The 14,430-nt window shown below is 33.2% G+C and overlaps 1 protein-coding gene across 4 annotated transcripts in view; it reads left to right on the forward strand.

Moving 5' to 3' along the window:
- Positions 1-14,430, forward strand: part of ANKHD1 (ankyrin repeat and KH domain containing 1) — a 106,860-nt gene that overhangs the window by 62,339 nt on the left and 30,091 nt on the right. For all 4 annotated transcript variants that reach the window (XM_069589838.1, XM_069589839.1, XM_069589842.1 and 1 more), the window contains 4 exons: positions 4,374-4,461; positions 6,167-6,294; positions 6,483-6,626; positions 7,935-8,037. In XM_069589838.1, coding sequence (XP_069445939.1) covers positions 4,374-4,461; positions 6,167-6,294; positions 6,483-6,626; positions 7,935-8,037 — 463 coding nt within the window. The remainder of the gene's footprint in view (positions 1-4,373; positions 4,462-6,166; positions 6,295-6,482; positions 6,627-7,934; positions 8,038-14,430) is intronic.

Below are 14,430 nucleotides of genomic sequence, written 5' to 3' on the forward strand. Positions count from 1 at the left end.
ATAGGAAAAATGAATTATTCTCAAAGGAAGAACAGTTACATTTTTGACAATAGATTCTTATCAACAATAATAACTACAAAAAACAACAGAGGATAATATCCTCAAAATATCAGAAGATAATAAAATGATACAGAATTCTGTACTCTGCTTGCATTCCAAAGAAGACATACTTATATTTTCAGATGTAGATATTTTCAGATCCACAAAGAATAAAAGAGTTTACCACCTCAGACCCTTGCCAAAGAACTACTAAAATATACGTACATCAATAAGAAGAAAAAAGAACCCCAAAGGAAGGTGTGGGATGCAAGAAGCTTTGGTAAGCACAAAAGCTGGTAAACAATAAATACAAATCTGTGAGTATAAAACCTAAATTTTTATGCTTAAAAACAAAGTAGTGCTAAAATCTAGACAGAAATAGTATGTAATTCAGCAGGATATGTTAGAAAGTTCAAAAGCCGTGTTAGAATTCTTGTGTTGTTCAGGAGAGAATAATCAGGTATTGAGTAACTTTAAAGAATCTTTTTTTTTTTTTTAAGAAAAATATATTATTAATCAGAACAAATACAAACCTTATCCAACTCATTTGTTAAAAGAACAGAGAATTTTGAATTAGGTTCAGAATCAAAATCTAGCGAATTCTGTTTTCAGGAGAAAGAACTAAAAGCAAAATGACAGGGAAAGATTGACAAAATAATGGAAAACGTTATGTAAGACAATATTAATATCAAACAAAATGGAATTTTAAGCCAAAATTATTTTTAGAGATAAATAAATGCTCCTCCCATTAGTATAACAGTCACTTATCAGTATCTAACATCTACCCTCCAACTAAAACAGGAAATTATAGTTACAAGAAAATTAGTTCTACATTTCTGCTCATAGGATTTTTTCCCCACACTTCTCCATGAAACTGACAGATAAAACAATTGCTAAGAATAGAAAAATCAAGTTTGTCCTTATAGAGAGCTATAATTTTGTTTCCAATAAATATGGAATATATTTTCCAGTGCATTCAATATGCATAAAAATGATACATGATAGGCCACAAAAAAAGTTTTTAAAACAAACTTCTTCATCCTATGAACTACATTCTCTGATCTTTTGTAGTTTTAAAATCACAAATTGACAATAAAACTTAAAAAAAATAATCCCATACAATTAGAAAATGAGGAAAAATACTTTTACATAATTCATGAGTTTAAAAGGCAATCACAGTAAAAACTACAAAATAGTTGTTATCACCAAAACTACACATTAAAACTTGGGAGAGAGGATACAGCTAAAGTGGTCCCTAGAAGGAAAATTGTGTGTGTGTGTGTATGTCTATAATGAAAGGAAGTGAAACTACTCAAAGAACAACAGCACAAAGAAGGAAGGATATAAGGTTAAAAAAGTTAATATTAAGTAGTAAACGAAAAAAGAGTTTAAAAAATAGGGGTAAACAGCAAAATAAAAGCTGATTTTTAAAAAATTCTGAAGTAGATAAAATAAGACCAGCTTTTTTCAAAGGGGCAAAAGGCACAGATACATGGTATAAACTTAAACGGAGTTAAAACTTTGATATAGTAGAGGACTAAATTTATAGGGCAGTATGAATTTGAATACTTAGATGAGATGAACATTGATTTTTTTTCCTATAAATATAAATTATCAAAAATGATTCCAGGAAATTCCCTGGTCATCCAGTGGTTAGGACTCTGCACTTTCACTGCCGAGTTCCCAGGTTCAGTCCTTGGTTGATGAACTAAGATCATGCAAGCTGCAATGTGCAGCACGAAAAAAGGAAATTCTAGAATCACATACCTCAATAAAACAATAACTATTTTACAAATTGAGTCAATAGTTCAAAACCACCCATCTCCAGAAAGGGTAAGAGCATCCCAGAAGGATTTATCGGTGAGCTTTACCAAATATTCAAAGAATAGATAGTCCCTTTATTTTTCAGTTTTCTTCAAAAGAGAAAGAAAAGTTAAACTGCACAATACCTAACTTTGTAGAGGAAGAAGAGTTAAACTGCACAATACCTAACTTTGTAGCCTTGAGAAGTAAGTTTGTAGCCTTGAGAAGTAATTTTGTATATGCAGGGGAAAATCGTGATTTTTTTTTTCTAAAATGTTATTGATACTGAACAAATATTGGCTGAAATAATAAACCAAACATTCATAAGTGAATAGTAGTACTATTCATTAAGTAGCCAGCAGACCTTCTAACAACATGGGGGTTAGGGATGCCCACCTGTGTAGTGGAAAATTTGCATGTAACTTTACCCATGTAATTCTGGTTTATGCATCCCTGTGATCAGCCAACCACAGATCATGTAGTGTAGTACTTAGTTATCAACATATAAATGGACCCACACAGTTTGAGCCCCATGTTATTCAAGGGTCAGCTGTATAAACAAATTTGATTCCTATCCTAAAAGAAGGATTTAGTGATCAGATATTTTGGGTCAAGTGATATATGTTGTGGGATATACATTTTTAATTTTAGGACAAGAAATGTAAATCCATTATAAACTTGCAGCATTGTCTTACCAGCTGTTTCCTCAAACATAATTGTTTAAAACCAAAGGAATGAATGTATATTTATAGGGAGGAAATTAAAATAAGCAGCTTTTAATACCTTTTATTTCCAAAATTTTATTAGTATGTTGAATTTTGAAATTTCAAAATTGAGGTGAGGCTCTTGGGATTATACTCTTTGATTTCTTATTTTTAACAGCTATGGGAATATTTTAAATGTACAGAATTAACAGTTAATTAAAAGTTTATTCTAAACAGGGCTTTCAGAATCTTTTGTCTTTGCCACTATTCATGGGATCTAGTTGCACTGATGGATGTCACTGCCAGGCTTAAGAGATAAGAAAGCTCCCCCCCACCAAAAAAAAGAAGGAAAAATGACATTAGTGTTGCCCACCCATGATCTAGTAATAATGTATTATCTGATGCAGATAATCAATTTCTTAACCTAATTTTAGCTACTACTTTTAATTTATTGTTAAATTCTCTTTCTCTTATTTACCTAGTAGAAAATTTAAACTTCAAGCTTCATTTCTTTGAGAGGGAGGATTTGAGAGGTCAGTTATGCTTAGGTACCTTCTTGGTAAACAGTATTCAAGTACTTAATTGTTTTAGATATTAGGTATATAATGGTAAGCAGAAATGGACATGATTGCTGTTCTTATGAAGCTTGCATTTTAGTGGTGGACATGTAACGCTAAATAGTTAAACAATTATGTGTTTGGAACTTATGAAGGAGCAATTCATAGAACTCTTTATAAGTTGATATTAGGAAAATTGATCTAGTTAAGAAGGTTCAGGATGATCTTCCTTGAGGACATAACACTTGAAACAATCAAGGATGAAAAGGAACTAACAAGTGTTACAGGGAAGAGATAGCTTAAGGAAAAGGGCCTTGAGACAGAGGGTAAATAGCAGTTGCTAAAGGAGCAATTTCTTTCCAGTGTTTAGCTGATAGAATTCCAGTGTATAGTGTATTGACATGACTTTCTGTTTTGCTGAGTAAGCTCTTCATGTGTATTCTGTTTTGTTTGAAGTTAATGGCCAGAATATTACATTTATCTACATTTGAATTTAAGTTCAAAATCCGTTCTAAAACCACATTATTTTGGCATTGTCTATAGTTATGCATTCTTTGTGTGTGTGTGTGTGTGTGTGTGTGTGTGTGAGAGTCACTCAGTCATGTCCAACTCTTTGCGACACCATGGACTGCAGCCCTTCAGGCTCCTCTGTCCATGGGCCCTTAGAGTTAATAAAGAATGGTTGGAAGCTGTTTTATCATTCTTCTTGCTGGTAAACTACCTAGGAAGAACACAATCTTTCTGCTATTGTAAGACTGCTTCTTTTGCCTTTGACTATTCAAGCATTTAATTTTACTCTAAAAAAATCTGCTCATTTGTGTTTTTCTTTTTCCTTTCCCTTTACTCCTGAAATACCACAGTGTTTGACTGGTTTCTCACCTTTGATACAACTCTTACTGGCTTCTGATATGATGTGATCCTTATAATCACCTTGTAAAATTAAGGTTCCTTTTTCAGAGTTCAGATGAATAATTAGGGAAACAGTATTAGGAAAAAAATGCAGTTATTTTTCTTTGGGGATCAAACTAAACATAAGTCTAATTTTTAATCGTTACTGTTTGGTGTGCAAAACTGAACTTGCTGTTAGAAAGTTACACCAACTAGTGTGGACTGAAATTAATCCTGTATTTTCGAGGAATTGAGGTAGGTAGCATAAGTGATTGCATTGACTAAGTATTAAATCTTCATTATTTCTTATGTCATTGCTATTAAGTGTTTAAGATAGATGGTTAATGAATTGGCACTAACGGATTATTTTATGTTTCTTTAGGAACATGAATCTGAAGGTGGAAGAACACCTTTAATGAAAGCTGCAAGAGCTGGTCATTTGTGTACCGTGCAGTTTCTTATTAGCAAAGGTAAAGAAAGTACAAATGAGAATTTTCAAGAAGCTGCAACTTCTGTAAAAAGTTCCTAAACTATTGCAATTTATGTTAAAGTTACTTTACCTGTAGTCTAAGTATTGAATTCTAGTCTTTTATTGCTGTATATTCTTAGGAAGCAGAGTTCATAAGGTACTTTGCTGGAATCTTTATTAGTTTCAAGTTTGAATTTTCATCAACCAAACAGTATATACTTACCCCCATAAGTTGGAAAAGTCAAATGTAAAATGTCCAGCTATGTATAGTAGATACAGTATTGTTCAGCACTTAAGGCAGTTCTGCTGGAAATAGGGAAGGATAGAGGGGAGAAAGTCTACTACCATTGTTTATGGTCCAGTTAAGTCAGCCGTATTAACAACTTTAAAAATAATCTCATGTTGTTAATGTAAGGATGTTTATTGGTGTACCTTGCCTTTCCCAAATGTACTTCCACCCGCCCCACCAAATGTACTTTAATGTAAGTTAGGATTAGGTTCTGGAGAAGGCAATGGCACCTCACTCCAGTACTCTTGCCTGGAAAATCCATGGACAGAGGAGCCTGGTAGGCTGCAGTCCATGGGGTTGCTAAGAGCTGGGCACGACTGAGCGACTTCACTTTCACTTTTCACTTTCATGCCTTAGAGAAGGAAATGGCAACCCACTCTAGTGTTCTTGCCTGGAGAATCCCAGGGGCGGGGAAGTTTGGTGGGCTGCTGTCTCTGGGGTCGCACAGAGTTGGACTTAACTGAAGCGACTTAGCAGCAGCAGCAGCAGCAGGATTAGGTTCAGCTGGGTAGTTTGAAAATTAAATAATAATTTCCCATAGGTTTATTTTTCTTTCATAAAATAAATCTGATATTAAGGAAGAAGGAAAACCAAACATTGTTGTAGTCTTAACTATCTAATTGGATCCATTTGGGATTTTAAAAGGTAATTGAACTAAAAATAAAAGTCTGTTTTTCCTGGGGATCAAAATAAATTTACCAAAAAAAGAGTCTTAAGAAAAGATTTTGCGTTTAGACTTTCTTTATATTGTACAGAGCTATTGAACAACTTACTAAATTGCCATTCGATATATTCAGATGATCTTATGTCTTCTCTTCCTATCCAGGTTTCTAACTCTTAAAATACACTATATGAAGAATTGTATTTCTCTTAAATATTGTTTCAAAAGTTCTCTACCTTGAGACCTGGCTATACTGCCGCATTTTAGAAGTAGATCAAAAATGTCTTTAAAGAGTTACCTACAATGGTATTATTTGGTGCTCGTATATATATTAAACTATATATATTAATCTAGATTTTTCATCTTAAAAGTGGTATTGAATGAATGGACTGCAACAATATAGATGACTATCACAAATATATTGAGTGAAAGAAGCCAGGCACAAAAAGTTCACTGTATGATTTCATTCATATAAAGTTCAAAACCTAAAATCAGTTTGGAAGTCAGGATAGTACTTATCATTGGAGGGGTGGGCAGTGACTGAAAGAGTAGACAAAATGGGGCTTCTAGTATGTGGATAATCTGTTTCTTGATCTGGGTGCTGGTTACACAAGTGTGTTCACATTAAGAAATATTTCAAACTATACACCTATGATTTTTGTACTTTTTTATGTCTATGTTGTACTTCAGAAATGTTTCAAAAATCATATTGTGTGAACTGGCTTTGCTAAGATTGGTTTTTATTTTTCTTTGAAGGTGCTAATGTGAATAGGGCTACAGCCAATAATGATCATACAGTAGTGTCACTGGCATGTGCAGGAGGTCACCTGGCAGTGGTGGAGCTACTCTTGGCTCATGGGGCTGACCCTACTCATCGTCTCAAGGTATTCTACTTCAAAATAAGGAAATTATATATCATTATTAAAATATATTTCAGATATTTAGTGCTTAATATTATTAATATTCATTACTGTTTAAGTTTTGATTTTATATGAGCTAAGAAACTAAATGTGTTTAGTAATCATATTATTAAAAGAAATTGACAATTAATTACAATATCAATTTTTCTCAGGATGGCTCAACAATGCTCATTGAAGCTGCAAAAGGTGGTCATACTAATGTTGTTTCTTATCTTTTGGATTATCCAAACAATGTTCTGTCAGTTCCCACCACAGATGTATCTCAGCTTACCCCACCTTCTCAAGATCAATCTCAGGTAATATAAAATAGAACTTAAACTTATAAATATTCTTCAAATTGGAAATTTTTGTTTAAAATAGTCTTAGATAAAATGGGCTTATTTCTCTTTTAAAATTTGAATAAATCTTGTCCTAAATTCTTTTGAAATTTTCTTGAAAAGTACATGGAAATTTTTAAATTGTCTTTATTTATTGAAACTAGTGTTTGGTTTAAAAAAAAAAAGAACACTTAATACCATATAAGTATTCCAAGTTGTCCTTTTATTCAGCTAGGTCTTTAGCGTTGTTAACCAAGAGAAAGCTCTTCCTTAGTACCTCCCAAGAGTGTTAATTATCCTGGTTTTTATTCAGTTGTTAAGTCATGTCCAACTCTTTGCAACCCCATGAGCTGTAGCATGCCAGACTCCTCTGTCCTCCACAAACTCCTGGAGTTTGCTCAAACTTACGTTCATTGAGTTGGTGACGCCATCTAACCATCTTATCCTGTGCCACCCGCTTCTCCTTTTGCCTTCACTCTTTCCTAGCACCAGGATCTTTTCCAATGAGTCGGCTCTTCACATCAGGTGGCCAGAGTCTTTTTGGCTTCAGCAGCAGTCCTTCCAATGAATATTCAAGGTTGATTTCCTTTAAGATTGACTGGTTTGATCTTGTAGTCCGAAGGACTCTTAAAAGATATCCTGGAAATATCTTTTCTAGAGATATCCTAAAGATAGCTACTCTTATCAACCAGGAAAGTCTGAGTGATATATGCACCAAAAGTTCATTAATTTTTAAACCTACCTAAAAATACAGAGAGAATGTAGAGAGTATAATAAGTATACAAAGTTCAGTGATGTCTCAAGTTCTTTTCTACAATGGTATCCTGAGAACTGCTAAAATACACTAATTTGGGAAATGTGTTGGATTTTTTTCTTTTGACCCTATAGAATTTGAACAAGGGTAAATTGGTCAGTTGAATATGTTACTTTTACTTCTAGCTATAATTGAAACCAGCAAGGCTGTCTCCTTAACAAGAGGGTGATATTAATTCCATTTAGTTTAAATCATGGACTATGTGTAGATTGCCTGAATTTGCCCTATCAGTATTCTCAGAAATTATTGCTTGGTAAACAATGCTGCTGCTCCTTCTTTTTCATCTTCCTTTCCCTCTTCTTCTTTTAAAGAAACAAAAGTTAATTTGGTGGTCTATGAAGAAAATCTAAAACAAGATCTCTGTTTCATTTGCTGGTATATGAAGAAAATCTAAAACAAGATCTCTGTTTCATTTTTGGCCCTTTGTTTTATTCTTTGGTCTGAGGTCATTTTTTTCTGAGTTGATTTTTTAGGTTCCACGTGTGCCAATGCATACACTCGCCATGGTTGTACCTCCTCAGGAACCTGACAGAACTTTACAGGAGACCTCTCCTGCTGTTTTAGGAGTACAAAAAGGTTAGTTCTTGAATTATTTTCTTTAAAATGGGCATTTTTATCACCCAATGTGTGAATTCATAAAGATACTTTCATGGTACATGGTTACTGTATATCTAGAATTGAGGTAGGTAATTTTGACAAATGCTAATCATCTTATATACCATTTAAAATAGAAAAGACAGAAGTACTAGGAAAATGATTTATTAAAATGGTAACATACTTCTAGGTGTAGTTTTCATCTGGCACTGCCAAAAATAAGCATATACCAAGCACTTCATTATATTTAAGTAGCAAAAATGTATCAGGCATTCATTTTTCATTTCACAATGCTTTAAATAACACTATAATATGAGGAATGAAAATATGTGTTTGCTGTCAGTCAAGTCCTAGTATCATTGATGCAATTCATTGAATGTCAATTTAAGAATTATATTTAGTTTCTTTCATGAAATCCATTTCACTGAATGGATTAACATCGGTCAGTATGTGAACATAGACAAATAACTATTAAAAAGTATATGAATAACAGTCAAGTGGAATATTGAGGAGGATACACTGTTTAAAGGACTCAAGTTTATGAGCTCTGTTGTTTTTCTGCTATATTTTCATTTGTAGATATAAAGTACCTTCACTTGATAATCATGTATGGTTTTCATATCTGAGTTCTCTGAAGTAAATAGGTAGTATGTAAAGTATTAAAAACTATTACAGATAAAACCAACTTATAAGCATATTTCATTCATTATATGACAAGTTCTAGATGTTTGAAATCATAATCAAGTGTGTAAGTATGTTAGAGTATTGAGTGCCTTTACCAAGGATTGCTTCATTTCTAAACTAATAATTTCAAAAATAAAAAACCTGTAGTCTCTCTGACTTAAGCTAATTCTTGCAGTTTTCCATTGGCTACCGAGCTATTCTAACTTCAGAAAATGAAGACTGCTATTTTTAGTCTCAAGAAATAGAAAGCAAATTAAGCATGTACTTGTTAAGAATCTGAGGATCCTAACTGGCTAATAGACTTTAGTAAAGTATTTGAACCTAAAAGCCTCAGTTTTTGTTGTTTTTTTGTTTGACTATATCCTATAGAGGACTGTAGTAACTTTGACTAGGGAAATTCAGTACTAAGTAAGAAATAATTGAAAAAATATTTATTGACACAGAGCCACAGAATAAACAAGAAATGAGCTAGGAAGGACACAGTATGTATAGAAAGGAAGTAAAACATTTTAAGTTTAGATCTACTATGTAAGTCAACTGAAATGTTTGGGTCATGATTTCTAAGTTGATGCTCAAGTGGGTAATCATATTTTTGCTTACTGAAATATCTCCTTATACTTAGTATCTACTTATTTTCTTCACTTTGATGTTTTATTACTTACTGAATAGTATTAAACTGAACCTACCTTTTACAGAATCTTTCATTTTATAAAATTATTAGGGAAGGAAAAATTAACACTTGTAATTGGCATTTGCTATTGCCAGATACCAAGCGGTATTGCCAACCCCAACATTTATTTTTGCAGGATGAAGGTGTAATAATGCATTGTGTTTGAGTGCACCATAGAATATTATATGACTATAAATTAGGAAAAGTAAATTGATGATGTAAAAGTACACCTGTGTGGAGAGGAAAAGCTATCTTATTTATTAAAGATATATTATTTTCTCCTTAATTTTTCTTCCTAAAATTTCTCACTTATATCTCTGGAGAAGTTCCTTTGAGTGATGAGTTTGCTGTTTGATCCTTTTGTTTTTGTTTTTTCTAAGTCCATAGATATCTGCATTGCATATGTAGCTAGGGGTGGAGAGAGGATTCTTATTCTCTAGGACTCTTTTCTTCTTAGCAATCATCTTTTCAAGTTTATAACATTTTACTCCTATCTGAAGTCTTTATGCATATTTGCATCCTTTTAAAATATATTCATGCCCATAAGTCTTACCCAGGTATTTTTTTATATATTCTACTCAAACATTCTTCTTTCATGTGCACCATTTGTCCAGGCTTCATCCATCTTGACTATAGTCTCCTGGTTTAAGCAACTAATTTCACTTATCCATTGTTAGTTTTCAAAGATTTGAGATCCTAGATGACATTGATAGAGGCCTCAGAAACACCTTTATAAAAAAAAAATGAAGCTGGGTAAGAGTGATATGCTCAGTTTCCTAGCATTGTTTAGCTTTATCATCTATAGTTATGAGTACACTTGGGAAAGGATACATAAGTAATATCAAACCTTTGTCTTTCCATATTTAATTTTTAAATAAATTTATTTATTTATTTTTGGCTGCACTGAGTCTTCATTGCTGCGCATGAGTTTCTTTAGCTGTGGTGAATGGGAGCTCCTCTCTAGTTGGTGGTGTGCAGGCTTCTCATTGCAGTGCCTTCTCTTGTGATACACAAAGCTTAGTTGCCCAAGTAGGAATTAAACCCATGTTCCCTGCATTGACAGGCAAATTCTTAATCACTGGACCATCAGGGAACATTGGTTCCCAGGGGCCACCACCACCCAAATTTAATTTTGTAAAGAAATTTGTTGACTGAAGCCACTTCTTGCATGTAATTTATTTGTAGTAACTGATTCTACTGAGATCCTAAGTTGTGAGTCTGATGATTCCATGTAGTTGTATAGCTTAGAACTAACTAATCTATTGTAAAACATTAAAATGATATCAAGATAAAAAATGCACTTCTTTCGTGTGCACCTCAATTCCTCTTGAGGAGTCATTTCTTTTCTCTGAATTCCTATGGTACTTTATTGGATCTTCCTTCTGTTTGTGGTAACTCCTGTACCTTCACTTCCCCTTGGAACTTCAAGTATGGAAGGTTGAGTTAATCATACTTAATGTCATCATGGTTCCTATCTTGTTTTACTTTATTCCTTTTTATCCTTCTCCACACCCATGCTTCCCCTTAGGCAGTCCTTCTAATGTGTTTAATTTGTAGATTTTTTTGTTCTTACAAGTTCTTATAAAATGTTCACTTCTTAATGTATATTTGAATTTATGCAGGTGATATTATGCTGTATGTCCTGTTTGGTTTTTACTTTTTTCATTTAATATTTTTTCAATATTATTTTTATTTATTTATATTTTGCTGTACTGGATCTTCTTTACAGTGTTCAGGCTTCTCACTGAGGTGGCTTCTTTTATTGAGGAGCACAGGCTCAAGGTGCGCAGACTTCAGTACTTGCAACATGTGGGCTTGGTAGTTGTGGTGCATGGACTTAGTTGCCGCACAGCATGTGAGATCTTCCTGGACCAGGGATCAAACTCATGTCCCTTGCTGTAAGGCAGATTCTTAAACACTGGACTACCAGGGAAGCCAAACACTGTTTTTAAGATCTATCCATATGTCAGCCTCTAGATTGTTTCTACCTGTAGCATAGTGTTTATCCTGTATATCCTGTTTTTCACTTGTCCTTTCTCTCAGTGATGGGTACCCAGATTGTTTCTCATTCCCCACCAACACAGACAATGCTAGGGTGAAAATTCTGGTACAGTCCCTTTATGGATCTGTGTGAGAATTTCTTTGGGATAAACTCAGGAGCAGAATTGCCTGTCATAGAAATGCATAATGTTTATCTGACAAAGTACTATGAATTCATTCTCTAGAATGCTACAGCAGTTTACACTCCCACCAACAATTTGTAAGGTTACTATATTTTACACCCCATTGCATTTCCATACCGGCCAATGCTTCAGTTTGTACATTTTTATCTCCCCTTTTAGACTGTAAGCTCTTTGAGGGCAGGGTTTATGTTGCTCGTCTTTGTATGGTCCACTGTGGCTTGCTTGTACTAGCTGTTAAATATTTGTTGAATAAATTAATAAATGCCAGGATAAGAATATAGATTATTTTGAAGGCAAAAGAAAATTATTAAGAATTTTTAAGCAGAGTAACATTGTGTTTAAAGAGGATGTTTAAGAACTTAAGAAGTAGTATTCTAAATTGTAGGGAAAAGATTGAAAACAAAAATATACATGAAAAGTAAGCATTAGGTTAACATACTGCTTTATATCCCTGAGTTGTTTATTGGAGTAGGTAACATAAAAAGTTCTCAGTTTAATAGCAAAGCATTAAAATTATATAGAAAAAGTATATGTACAGTAAATGAGGTTGAATATTCCTCTGGAAAATTTACTAGTAATATTCTCTAGTAGATTTCCATTAGTAATCATGGCAGTATGGATTTACATTTGCCCAAATTTAATAATATCTTTTCACATATAACTGCTTATAGTAAAAGCAGTTGATTTAATCTGTTGGCATATAACACAGATACTCTTATTTTTGGACACTTGCTTAACCTTGGTCCAGTTGTATGTCATTCATTATTTTCCTTTGGCCATTATTTTTCTGTTTCCCAGTGGACTAATTGTTTAGACACAAAAATGATTAATAGAATTAAACTGATTTCTATAGTAAACCAAATATTTGACAAGTATATATCCACCTCATTTTCTCACTTCCAGTAAAAAATAAAGGCCACGTTCCAAGCTCTCTCTGTATCATAGTTTCCTATTAGAAACGTTTTTAATTAATGGAGGAAAAGTGAAAGTTGAGGAAGTAGGATAGAAACCACACCAAAGAGATAGATGGTAACTTCACCTATGTTCCTAAATATTAATTTATGATATCACTCAGTGCTACCAAATGAATAGATTTATTTATTTCTCTCTGACAGTACAAGATGTTTGAGGAAGAAGCAGTTCTTTTATATTCTGACATCTTAAGCTGCCACTTTCCTACATACTGAAAACTTTGTTGCTAAAAGGACACTTGTTTAACATTCTCTCCTTTTCCTTCAAATTGAAGGAGTTGCTTCAGCTTCTAGGAATAATTTGTTTTTCACCAACTTGACTTACTCACGATATTATAGCTTTATTAATGCTTTGATGTGTATCTAGGCAATCGCACACTTCTGTGGTTACTGATATTCAGTCATTGGATATTTGTAGAAGAACTGCCTTTTGTGCATTAATTTCACCATCCTCTGCTTTTCCTGCTGCCTAAATTTTGGGCTTTTCGTCTCATTTTCAGTTAAATAAGTTACTCTTTTTAATCTTCTGCTCTTTGTATTTTATTTAACAAGTTAGAGCCATTTCTTTCTGTTACTATTCTCAAAATTCTTGTCTTATTTTGGATCTTACTATTTATATAAGATTTTAAATCTGAGAATGTCCAATGTGGTCATAATTAATTACCAGTCTTAGTGTTGAACTCTTAACCTAGTTTTCTTAATCTTAAATACAAATTACATAGGAACTGTACAAGGGTGTTTTAAAATAATGTTGGAGGAGCTTGTGGAACTTAAGAATTTACTCTGCTGATGTCATTGAATTTGTTACACAACTGAAAATTTCCTTGCTGAGCTTGCAGATTCTGTGGCAGTTAAACTCCTTTTTCCTACCATTAATTGTCATGAGGTACAAGTAAAGCAAACCATGGTTTCCTATATAATCTTAAGGAAATAGGTAGAAAATTATCTTACAAGCTAACAGCTTTTGCTCTTTAAGGATAAAGTCTCTTCCCACCACTTTGCTCAGATAGAAATAGAAAATTGAATATGGGTAATTATCATAGTGATTTTGGAACTGTGGTTGTAAGACCTTGTTAAAGACAGTATCTAGGGGAAAATCTGTCAGGCTTTTTATGATAATAGCATGTTGCAGTTATTTGAGCTACCTACAGTTTTGAGTTCTAACAAAGAAGCAGTTAAATCTCTGATTTTTTTGTCCAGTAGTTTTGTCACTCTCTGGCAGTTCAGAGCAATTAAACATCTAAAGGATTGTTGTTTTTTTTTTTTTCCTTTTGGACCTAGGAATCATTTTGAATGCATTGGATGAGCTAGTTTTTAAAACTCTGAAGTTACATATGTTATTCATATATATTGACCACAATCCTTGAGAATAGACAACTATTTTTCACCTAGTCTTTTTTTAAACAGCTTTAATATTGCTTCATTTTTATACCATAAAATTCACTCATTTAAATGTACAATCCAATGACTTTTAATAAATTTACAGAATTGTGTAATCATCACCTCCATCTAGTTTTGGATCCATCACTCCAAAAAAATCTCTCATGCTTCTTTGTGATCAGCCTGCATTCTCACTACTATAATCCAGGCACCACTATTGTCCTTAGCTGTCTCTCTAGATTTGCCTTTTCTCTATAGATTGTACAATATATGGTCTTTTGTGCCTGGACTCTTCACTTAGCATAATGTTTTCAAGGTTCACCCATGTTGTAGGATATATCAGTAGTTTGTTCCTTTTTACTGTAGAATAGCCCCAATTCTTCAACTGGCCTCAAAGTGGTTATTATATATTTCTTCCATTTTATGTCCATGTAAGGATTATTAATATTGATATTATTTTGACTTTAGGGAATAAGTTTAAGTGTGA

Source organism: Ovis canadensis, chromosome 5, assembly GCF_042477335.2.
Source record: "Ovis canadensis isolate MfBH-ARS-UI-01 breed Bighorn chromosome 5, ARS-UI_OviCan_v2, whole genome shotgun sequence".
Classification (NCBI taxonomy): Eukaryota; Metazoa; Chordata; class Mammalia; order Artiodactyla; family Bovidae; genus Ovis; species Ovis canadensis.